Source organism: Coccinella septempunctata, chromosome 7, assembly GCF_907165205.1.
Source record: "Coccinella septempunctata chromosome 7, icCocSept1.1, whole genome shotgun sequence".
Taxonomy (NCBI): Eukaryota; Metazoa; Arthropoda; class Insecta; order Coleoptera; family Coccinellidae; genus Coccinella; species Coccinella septempunctata.
The window spans coordinates 6,047,444-6,059,564 of record NC_058195.1 but is presented as its reverse complement, the minus strand read 5'-3'; the positions used below and the strand labels follow the sequence as shown (position 1 = coordinate 6,059,564).

General features: G+C 34.8%; 2 protein-coding genes across 3 annotated transcripts; both read right to left on the bottom strand.

Annotated features, from left to right (window-relative positions):
- Positions 1 to 36: 36 nt before the first annotated feature.
- Positions 37 to 11,174, bottom strand: LOC123316309 (procathepsin L-like). 2 transcript variants are annotated; one of them, XM_044902316.1, is made up of 4 exons: positions 10,876 to 11,174; positions 10,671 to 10,781; positions 3,257 to 3,598; positions 37 to 638 (listed from the first exon to the last, which is right to left on the bottom strand). In XM_044902316.1, the coding sequence occupies exons 1-4, from the start codon at positions 10,918 to 10,920 to the stop codon at positions 75 to 77; spliced, it is 1,062 nt and encodes a 353-aa protein (XP_044758251.1). In that variant the 5' UTR covers positions 10,921 to 11,174; the 3' UTR covers positions 37 to 74. The 2 variants fall into 2 exon arrangements, with proteins under 2 accessions (XP_044758251.1, XP_044758250.1); XM_044902315.1 differs by lacking the exons at positions 10,671 to 10,781; positions 10,876 to 11,174 and adding exons at positions 3,977 to 4,087; positions 4,178 to 4,489.
- Positions 6,239 to 7,505, bottom strand: LOC123316313 (procathepsin L-like). The gene is made up of 3 exons (XM_044902321.1): positions 7,342 to 7,505; positions 6,917 to 7,252; positions 6,239 to 6,852 (listed from the first exon to the last, which is right to left on the bottom strand). Exons 1-3 carry the CDS (start codon positions 7,432 to 7,434, stop codon positions 6,298 to 6,300), a joined length of 984 nt encoding a protein of 327 aa, XP_044758256.1. The 5' UTR covers positions 7,435 to 7,505; the 3' UTR covers positions 6,239 to 6,297.
- Positions 11,175 to 12,121: the final 947 nt, after the last annotated feature.

Genomic DNA, 12,121 nt, shown 5'->3' with positions numbered 1-12,121 from the left:
ATATCGTCTTCAAGAAATAAAAAAAACTCGGAATTGTAACTGTAAACTGTTTTATTTCACCCAGCACAAAAATTCTAGGCTAAAACAGGGAACGTTGCCATACTAGCGATACCGCACCTATTATTTTTATTCCTCACTATCCTGAAATATCCGTTTTCACCCCAATCTGCACCAAATACGTTCTTAACGATGTAGAAATCGACTCCGTTCTCCGTTCCATAACCAACAGCCAACGCCGTGTGCAGTATCTTATTACTGTCGCAAGATTCGTCGTCGAAAATTCCAGATTTATATCCCATTAAGTTGACGGTGAAATCCATACCGACAGATATGGGACCAATCTCTGCGATGGCGTTTCTAAGGGCCTTCTCCGAGCCTTTGGAGACTTTCATGTAGGTCTTCAACTGGGCAACGCTTTTGGTTTGGTTGAAACCACACACGAAGGTTTCGTGACCGACTGGGGGATAGTCCTTCTCTGTCTCTATCCCATGCTGTTTGACGTATTCGTAACAATTTGTGACTAGACCTCCGGAGCATCCAAGATTTCCTTGTTCCCTGGTGCAGTCCACGAGGTTTTGGACGCTGATGTTTGCAGATATGCCTTTCACGATCTTCAGTTGTCCCTCGATGGCTTCAGCCTGAAAGATATATCTATAGTTTCACGAATCCACAGTTCTTAAGACAAGATGATTAAGACGAAGAAAGAGAAACTGATAATAGACCAAATGTTTTCATGCTTGAAGAAATATAAATTTAGATTTACTTAAATCTCGTGTTTTTTTCACTTAGTGTATCCTTTTCCTTCACCAAGATATCAACAAATTTATTGAAATCATCAATTCAGTTTTCACTTTTTCATTAACTTCAACTGTGGACAATTACCGTAGAATGCAGAACGTCCTAGCAGATTTAATTAACGAGAAGGAAGAAGAATTAGGAATTCATAAATTTGAATGAGCTGGGCTGAAGAGGAACAGTTGAAGGATTACTCGGATAAAATTCAATTTTGAGTATTCATGAAAAATTGCAACAAAAAGCGGACAGAAATAATTTGTTTTCTCTTAGTCGCCGTTTGAATATCTGTGCGGAGATATACAGGGTGCTCTGTCACTACGTGAATGAAGTATATGAAGACAAGTCAGAAATGCTGTAATTTCTTTCCTTGCGAAGGTATGGGTCCCCGTATGATTGTCAACAAAATGATCAAAGAGCAGAAATCGATCATAAGTGGAGCAATTTTCAGCTACTGAACTCAAAGATAGGATAATGATTACTGTCAGTTACTGTCAACATTTATTGCAGCTCTCGAATTCCATTAAGAAAAATGACGCTATGACTGATTAGCTGCTCAACTTCAACAGTCAGTCGACTGGCGTTAAAACATCGAAAAATCTTATTGTATTATGCAGGGTGACTTGACTTTTTGACAGGGTGACTACTAACAGTAGATTTTTGAGGTCAAAAGACACACTTTTTTATTATACCAGTTTTTACGATTCAGCCCTGATAAAAAGATATAACCATTTTAAGTTATCATAATGAGCTATGCCACCCCTGGAAAAACAAAATTACCTTCAGAATAACTAGCTAAATCTGTGACACTACACATTTGTGGATCTCTCAAACAGATATCGATTAAAATTTATTTTGGGAGGATTTTGCATCTCTTCACAAACCTTTTAGGGCTTTCACTCCCAATCTCTGAAACAAAATCAATTAAAAATGAAATCAACGATTTGCTCCTGCGTGAATTCTTGCACTAATTTGTCAGGAGCAAATTAACTAGAAAAAATTGTTGCCTGACAATGAACTCAAAATAAATAACGTTGAAATTATAATTCTTCGTAACGTTTCGGAGTCTATATCAGACTCCTTCATCAGACGAAAAAATCTACTTTTGAAAATCTTCTGGAATTGTCGCTTTTTGTCTGACAAAAAGCGACAAAAAACGAAAAAATCTACTTTTGAAAATCTTCTGGAATTGTCGCTTTTTGTCTGACAAAAAGCGACAATTCCGAAAAAAGTAGATTTTTTCGTCTGATGAAGGAGTCTGATATAGACTCCGAAACGTTACGAAGAATTATAATTTCAACGTTATTTATTTTGAGTTCATTGTCAGGCAACAATTTTTTCTAGTTAATTTGCTCCTGACAAATTAGTGCAAGAATTCACGCAGGAGCAAATCGTTGATTTCATTTTTAATTGATTTTGTTTCAGAGATTGGGAGTGAAAGCCCTAAAAGGTCTCTCAAACAGAGCCATATTCAGCCAAAAAACCCAATTTTTCTAAATTAACAGATACTTTTTGATTTTTGAACATTTTGAAATTACTCAAAAACGACGCATTACACTAGAAAATATGAAGAATACTTTTATTTTACAAAACGTTCAAATATTCATTAGATATAGCGTCCAACATAATTTCAAGATTTGGGTTCTCTGAATTTTTGTTATTTTTATGATATGTAATGGTCATAATGAGAAAACTGGGAAGACGTGAGTGATATCTTGTGTTCGAAAAAGTTTAATCAAATAAATGGAATACTATATTCCGAAATTCATTTCATTCGATAAAAACGTTTGTGAGAACTAAAAATAAAATAACATTTTCTCATGATTTTTCAACAGCCTGTATCTTTTAAACCAAGCTGATCCGGAAAAAATGGCAAAAGAAAAAGGTGTTTCTTTTGACCTCAAAAATCTGCTGTTAAAATATTTGCACGAGAAAAATACTCACCCCGTAGATATAGACAAAAATGAAAAAGACTCTATTCGTCAACCTTAACAAAAAACAACATTTTCCTAAATAAATTCCGAACGAAAAGAAGACTACTTTTGAACGTTAGTATTTTTCATCCGCAGACATTTTTCGTCCGTTGTCATCACGTCAGTAAATTAAGATTGTGGTTTGAACACTAGTTCCCATAATAATCAAGAATGGAACTACAGAGCTGGGGGAAATGGCAACTTCGGCCACGTAGCCGAGGCCAGCAAACTTACTTTTATAGAGGTATATGAGGTCGACAAAAATGCACGTCAGCATAAAACTGGGGGAGTAATTTTTTCTCTGACTTGAGCGTCAATCAAAGTTGCTGCACAGTTAAAAATAATACATATCTAGTAGACAACGATGAATAGTGAATTCAAAACAGAAATAACACCCCTGAAGATAAATCGATCTCTCTTGATAAATATTTGTTATAGTTGGGATTGTTGAGGAATAAACAGAAAACCTATATGTATTAGTGTTTACTTACCGCACTGATAGCATAGCAAGGAGCACATATTCCCTCATCCCTCACGTGACTCACAGCCCCCTTCTCCCTCCAATCGACGTATTCCACCTGTTTCGTGAAATCATCCCCCGTGTACTCCCCACCGTCGATGTGTTCGTACTCATATTTCAGCAAACCCTCTTGTACGTAAATTGCAAATTCTTCAGGCGTCAAATCTGAAAATTTGTTGATGCCCTTGGTGTAGGTCACTTTTCCCTCTTCGAAGAGTTTGTTGTGCTCGTAGAAGTGCTCTAGGTTCTTCCTGAATACCATCTGTCTCTTGTAGAACTGTATGTTCGATCTGTATGATTTTTGGTACTTTTCCTACAACGTTTTCAGTAATTTTATGATTCGATGGTTTGTAGTGGTAGGACGGGGAGAAAATATAATTGTAATTTGCCAACGTTTCGATCATATATTTCTGATTTTCCTCAGGGCTACAATTAAAAAGGGGGACAGTTCTCACTAATCAATCATTTGATCTGATAATTTCACTGAGGCAGTCGAGTAGAAGAACTTTTTAGAGAGGAGAAAATTCCAAGGTGAATTTATACAACAAATATAATTAAGTTATCAAAATTACAAACATTTGACCAAATAACAATGTTCAATGAAAACCTAATGAAATTCCTCAAGTTACAATAAGAATACACCGATATACTCAATGTTTCCTCAAACAGAATAGTAAAATACAATTCTCACCAAAAATTTCACCCATTCCTCATAAACCACCTCATCAGGAAGAAAAGCCAACGAGGAAATGATACAGGCCGCAAATATTATCAACTTCATCTTGCTATAAACGTTCGAATTCTGAAAACAGAAATATTTCAACAGATAAATCAGTTTTTTTTATCAAGTACCTACGCAGATTCTTCAAGATCATTATATGCAAGTACTCACCTGATAGGATGATTTCAATGTTATTCGGCAGATAAAAGAAGACATCTATATATACTATATGAATATTTCAGATTTGGAACCTTATCTGAATTTACTTTTGAGGAATTGTTCGCATTTTGATAGAAGTGGGTACTTGTATAGGAGGCAATGACATGTTTTTCTCGAGTCTTTCTTCCAACAGCATAATCAACAGAGTAGATGGTTATAATATGAAAGCCTTAGGCTGATACTCGAAGAGCCGTTCGAAAATAAGTTTTTTCAACAAATGAAAGAAAGAAATGAACACTGATTTTGAGTGAAGATCTAAGTCAGTAAACGAAATGTAATATGTATGTGATATTTCGACAAGCAAAACAATATAGTTGACCTCTTCTAGTTTGGTGATCTTCATCCACATGGAGAATTGCCATCATTATAGATGCTCCTTCAATAATATTCTATTGTTAATCAATTCTACTCTGTGATGGTAGTTTTCATAAAGGAAGCGAAAGTTGTCGAGTTAATCAAATACAATGAGTTGTACAAATGTAAAGAGTATATTTTTCAGTAGAAAACAACGGAAAAAATTATCAAATCGGCGTGAAAAATTGGACAACAAACGAATTTCACTCATTCCTAGAAATGATAAACGATAAAACATATTGATTCAGGAAAAGGACTACAAGCTTTTTCACCTTTATCGCTTTGCGATATGTATTTATCGCTACTTTTGATCTTGAGGTCACACCAGTGCATTCGAATTTATTTTTCATGCTACTGAATTCAGTTTTTGTTCGTCTAAAGATATACACATCCAAATTGAAGAAAAATATTAATATTTTGATTTTATTTCTGTCTTGGAAAGAAAAACTTGATGATAACTTGAAGACTTCTACAACTTATTTCACGTAACAAAATTTTGACTTATATAGGAAAATCTCTTCTTTGCTTTTCTTAGATTTCATCACATGTAACTGTGAGAGTCTGTACACTGAAAAAATGTAACAGCAGCAATGAATGCAATGCAATGCAATGAGAATATTGTTATCATACTATACCTATGTCTGTGAAGAACATTCCACTTCTCACCATTCGTCTCACCACAATGAAATGTCACAAGTTTTTTTAATTTCTTTCTCGTTTGTTCAATTATCTACTGAATAACCACTGATGGTATATCTATGGGAGATGATACCCCAACATAAGGGTCCTGTAGCGTTCCTCGACCAACTGAAGAACAGAAGAATCATCACTTGGAAGACTGGACCTGGTCGAAAGACCCTCCCAGTCAAAAGCAAGATTTGGCTATAATTAATTTGAGTACTGAAGGAATTTCTAACGACGAGGGTGATCCTCCACCAAGATCAGCAGAAGATTTTTGACACAGAGATGATATTCCTCCCAGTGCAATTGGAGGACAAGTAATGTGCCTATAATTATTTTTTTTTTCATTCATCATCAAGTCTTCGAATGAGTTTTGATGAAAGCTTTATTATTCACTTTTTTTTCTAGTTTACTGCTCTGTTTCTTTGTTTCAGATATTATTTCGAAATGGAAAGAGGATAATAATTTGTTATATCAATGGAAAAGGAGCCCTTCAGTATTAAAAGCTTATTCTGTAGACAAATTTGTCATCACTACACTACTCACGGGGAGACAGGGTTTTTTTACTGAGGGTTTTTCCTAAGCTCTTATATGATACTCCAAAGTATATGTCCCCGTTACACTAATCTTAACTGAAACTTACCAAAAATGTATTGCTTACATTCAAAAGAATATATATCTATGGTTGAAAATGGCAGTAGGATTAGGATTAAAATCTTGTTGTTGTCTATGCTAATACCTAGAAGAAAGGGACCGACAACAAATTGGTCTCTTTCTCACTTCTTAGTAACAAAAAACCCATTTGTATAATAATATATACATTTTGTAAACATGACAAGTCTCAGTTTAATTTTTCACAACTAGCCGTGTAATATGGGCTTTCCTTATAACAGTAACTAATCAACTATTTCAGTATCAGTAATCATTACCATCAGTGAAAATTTTTGTTCGAGAAGTAACGAAAAAAAACTATAGGAATAATGCAAAAATAATCATTTATTCATTGGAATTTAAAATTCAGAGTAGGGTGACGGTAATTAAAGAACAGGGTAGGTGGCCATGCTGGCGATACCGCATTGGTTTCTTCCGTTTCTGTTCAACCTGAAGAATCCTTGTTCTCCCCATGATGCTCCCCAAGAGTTCTTGACGATGTAGTAGTTCTGTCCGTTCTCGCTTCCATAACCAACAAGAAGAACACCATGGTTCAACGACACGGAACTGCAGGTCTCGTCATTCAAGATTCCAGAATCGTACAGTTGAAGATCGAAGGTAGCATCAATAGCGACAGAGATGGGTCCTACGGTGGCAACAGCTTCCATAAGATCAGATTCGCTTCCAGATGGGATGTTGACGTAGCTGGAGAGCTTGGTGACTACTTTGGAAGGATCAGCTCTGCATGATCTGTCGTCTTCTTCGTAAGGGTAGTCGGATTCACGTTCAATTCCATTGTCTTTCACGTAGTCGAAAGCAGCAGTCATCAGACCCCCGTTGCATCCCATGTTACCTTGGTCCCAAGAGCAGTCCACCAAATTTTGTTCACTGAGGGAAACCAAATTTCCTTTCATTCCCAATTGACCTTCCAGAGATCCAGTCTGTGATAATATATGAGAAAATCAATAAGTTACCCTTTCCAACATTGTTGTCTTGTATACTCACAGCACTGAAAGACCAGCAAGATCCACAACCACCTTGATCTTTGACTTCAGTTACAACGTTCTTGGTTCTCCAGTCAACTGACTGAGGAGCAACGAATCCTTTGGTGCTGTTGAAAATTGAACCAACGACTTTTGGTTTGGTAGCAAGTCCTTTGTTAACATATTGGACGAATTCGTCTCTGGTCCAGTCGGCAAATTGGTTAACACCTTTTGTGTAGGTTGTTTTGCCTTGTTCGAAAAGAGCATTGTGCTGTTCAATTTCGTTCAGATTGTTTCTGAAGATAGACAGACGTTTCCTTGCTTCTACGGGAGATCTGTAGGTTTTACCGTATGTGGACTGAAATAATTCAGATAAAATGAATTTTTGGAGATGAACCCATAAAATAATCAAAAAAGTCCAAAAAAATATGAGATTCGACCACTCACCTGGAACTCGCTCCATTTCCTGAGCACTTCATCATCTTGTATGGCATGGGCACACACCACTGCGGCAAACAAGAAGGCTAATACCACTTTCATTTTGATTTTTGTTTTTATCGAAATACTCTATTCACCTGATCGAAAGAACAATCTGTGAATGAAATATTTTCGAAAATTTCACGATTTTATAGTTATGGAAAGGGTATTATCATTCCTAATCAATCTAGTGAAGATTAATATTTTAAGTGTGAGATTAAGTGGAAAAAACGCTATATCTGATACAGAACTAGAGGATTTCTGATTCTATTGTTAATCTATCAAAGTTAATGCTACTTTGTTGATAAACCAGGAGTTTTTTATATCTGCTGTCTTATTATTGCCTTCCTGGATATCAAGTAAACAATTTTTCGACCCAATTCACCTGGTATTTCGATGAGTTGATTCTTGTTCGAAGAATTAATTCTATCTATGTGTTGATATACTAATTATGTCCACTGCCAATGACAATTCATTCTCTTGAAATAAGATATTTCATAGCAATTATAAATTCTATATACTGATTCGTATTCATGTTTGGACATGTTGAGACAAGGATTTGATTCTCTTCATAAACTTTTTAGGGTTTTCACTCCCAATCTCTGAAACAAAATCAATTAAAAATGATTTGATTCATTATATTTTTACTGTTGAACGTACTACTTTTTTATTGGCCTCAGATTGTTTGGATTCTTGTAATCTAACTGAATGAAAAAAAATGCTTTTTGCACGTTGGAAGAAGCCATTATTGAATAGCTTCTTCCCTCTCAAAAGTACTTTATCAAATTATGATCGATAGATTAGTATCGTCATTGTCTACACATTTTCATTTTGAAGAAAAAAGGTGATTCAAAGGAATATCAAATTATCCTTTTATTTATACAGGGTGTCTTTGGCTCGTACAAATATTTTAACAGCAGATTCTTGAGGTCAAAAGAAACACTTTTTTCCTAAACAATTTTTTCCTATTCGGCCCTGATGAAAAGATATAGCCGTTTTAAGTTTTCATAAAGAGCTATGCAACCCCTGGAGGAACAAAATTACCTTCAGGGTTACTAATAGCTGAATCTGTGACACTACGCATCTGTGGATCTTTTGAACAGAGTTGCATTTCAGCCAAAGTATCCAGTGTTCCGAATATCATAGATATTTTCAATTTTTCAATATCTTCAATTCATTGAATTTTTGGTATTTTTATAGTACGTAGACCTGGGTGATATCTTGTGTTTGAAAAAGATTAATCAAATAAATGAAAAACTCTATTCCTAAATTAATTTCATTCGATAAAACCGTTTGTGAGGTAGAACTAAAAATACCATTCATCGAAGAATGATTTGAACAAAGGAAATGGATACTTCTTCAAGTGGATTATGAATTGTCTGATGAGGATATCAAAGTATCAATCAGTCAATCAGGGAGTTTCATAATTCATTGATTGTCCTACGATTCAATATCAAAAATAGCTTGTCTTCAAGCACTTCTCGATATTGCCTAAACAGATTCGTAAAAATGTGTGCAAAGTTCTAATCTATTGCTAATGTGTATTTCCAATTGTACAAAGTAACGATAAAACTCGTGAGAAATACCCATCTGACAAAACATGACATTTAATAATAATTTCTATTGATTGTCAGTTGTTTCGTCACGTCATCATGTCATGATATTCATGCTGTCGCAGAGTATGAATTCCTTTCGTGAAAAAAAAATAATACATATATGGTAAATTAGCTGTAATATGTATTCGTTTATTACAAATAAGTAGGAAAAATAATAGCTATTTTCATGGTACCTAACCCTAATTCAACCAATGCTCGGTCAGTGGTCGAATATTACCCTATCCATTAGTTCAAGATATTTTCAAAATATCCTAATTTCGATCATATTTGGCTAAAGTTAACAACAGAAAAAGCACATGTATATTTCCATGTTTTTTTCAAAGACATAGTTCAAATAAAGCTGCAAGCTACTACCAGATGATCCTGAATATAGAATTATGTTTGGTACGATAGTCTGCATGCTCTTGAATGATTTGATTCAAGTATAGCCTTTGCATATCTTGTTTTTGAAATTCGTGAAGATCTGACTGATACTAGATTTCGACCTTTACTACCATTCTCAGTGAAAATTTCTCGCTCGATGATAGATAAAGAACATTTTTGGATGTTTCTTGTGACAACGATCACGCAATACAAAATACACAGTTCAAAATTTAATTTCTACAACAATGTTCATGTAGATTAGTAAAAAATTATTCGTAAGGAATGCTTCTGCTCAAGTTATTGCCATAAGCAGTCTTGAAACAATGTTGCCTAACAAATAATATAACATTGATGAATATAAGTATGAGGAAATGAGGTAGAATCCCATGAAACCATTAGATAATTGTCAAATATTTATTAAGGCCAAACTGAAATTCATAAAATTATTACAAAACTGGATAAGATGCCATGGAAGCAATTCCACATTGGTTATTGATCTTCTGCAATCTGAAGTAACCTCCCTCTCCCCAGTTGGGACCCCATGAATTCTTGACGATGTAGTATTCTATTCCATTCTCGACTCCGGAACCAACCAGGAGAACACCGTGGTTAAGAGCTTGGCTGCTGCAAGTGTTATCCCTCAAAATTCCACCGCCGTAGCTCTGTAGAGTCTCTGTAGCATCAATAGCAACAGATATTGGACCAACTGTGGCAAGGGCTTGCTGTAGAGATTGTTCATCTCCGTAGGGAATGGTGTAGTAGGTAGAAATTCTGGTGATAATCCTTGAAGGATCTGGTCTGCAGAGTCCTACTGATTCTTCGTAGGGATAGTCCTGTTCGCTAACAATTCCATTGTTTGTTGTGCTCGTAGAAGTGCTCGAGGTTCTTCCTGAATACCATCTGTCTCTTGTAGAACTGTAAGTTCGATCTATATGATTTTTGGTACTTTTCCTACAACGTTTTCAGTAATTTTATGATTCGATGGTTTGTAGTGGTAGGACGGGGAGAAAATATAATTCTAAGTAATTTGCCAACGTTTCGATCATATATTTTTGATCTTCCTCAGGGCTACAATCAAAAAGGGGGACAGTTTTCACTAATCAATAATCATTTGATCTGAGGATTTCACTGAGGCAGTCAATTTTTAGAGAGGAGAAAATTGCAAGAATTTATACAACAAATATAATTAAAATATCAAAATTACAAACATTTGACCAAATAACAATGTTCAATGAAAACCTAATGAAATTCCTCAGTTACAATGAGTTTTCACCGATACTCAATGTAGCCTTAAACAGAATAGTAAAATACAATTCTCACCAAAAACTTCACCCATTCCTCATAAACCACCTCATCAGGAAGGAAAGCCAACGAGGAAATAATACAGGCTGCAAATATTATCAACTTCATCTTGCTATAAACGTTCGAATTCTGAAAACAGAAATATTTCAACAGATAAATCAGTTTTTTTTATCAAGTAGGTACCTACGCAGATTCTTCAAGATCATTATATGCAAGTACTCACCTGATAGGATGATTTCAATGTTATTCGGCAGATAAAAGAAGACATCTATATATACTATATGAATATTTCAGATTTGGCACCTTATCTGAATTTACTTTTGAGGAATTGTTCGCATTTCGATAAAAGTGGGTACTTGTATAGGAGGCAATGACATGTTTTTTCGAGTCTTTCTTCCAACAGCATAATCAACAGAGTAGATGGTTATAATATGAAAGCCTTAGGCTGATACTCGAAGAGCCGTTCGAAAATAAGTTTTTTCAACAAATGAAAGAAAGAAATAAACACTGATATTGAGTGAAGTTTTAAGTCAGTAAACGAAATGTAATATGTATGTGATGTTTTGACACGCAAAACAATATAGTTGACCCCTTCTAGTTTGGTAAACCAGAGAGAGAGAGTTGCCATCATAATAGATGCTCCTTCAATAATATACTATTTTTAATCAATGCTACGCTGGGATGGTAGCAGACATTTCCCAATGGAAGCCAAAGTCTTTGAGATAATGAAATACAATGAGTTGTATAAATGTGAAGAGTATATTTTTCAGCAGAAAACAACGGAAAAAATTATCAAATCGGCGTGAAAAATTGGACAACAAACGAATTTTACTCATTTCTAGAAATGATAAACGATGAAACATATTGATTCAGGAAAAGGACTACAAGCTTTTTTACCTTTATCGCTTTGCGATATGTATTTATCGACACTTTTGATCTTGAGGTCACACCAGTGCATTCGAATTTATTTTTCATGCTACTGTATACACTTTTAGTTCGTCTTATGATATACACACCCAAATTGAAGAAAAATATTAATAACTTATAGCATGATGATCCCGAAATAGAAATGAGAATAAAGAGTATTATTAGAAAAAACTACAAATAAGGAAGTCTTTTAGCGAATAATCAAGTATAGCAAGGCAAACATGTATTAGTCAATATCTAGAATATAACTTCTTTAAAACCCATTTTACTGAAATATAAGGAGAAAAACTTTTTAAACTTCAGTAGAAAATCTCATAATCTTTTATCCACATCGACATGTTTCTATAAACACCATCATCACTTTCATCAGAATGTGAAAACTGTAAATAGTAAAAGTGAAAATACAAAATCAAGAATAGTATGTTGCTTTATATTGTGAAAGCTTCTACTGCCTTTCTTATGAAGTTTCTCTTACCCCATTTTTTCTATTCAAGTCTAAAAACATGGGACCGCGAACGATTTGTTTTGTAGGTACAGGGTGT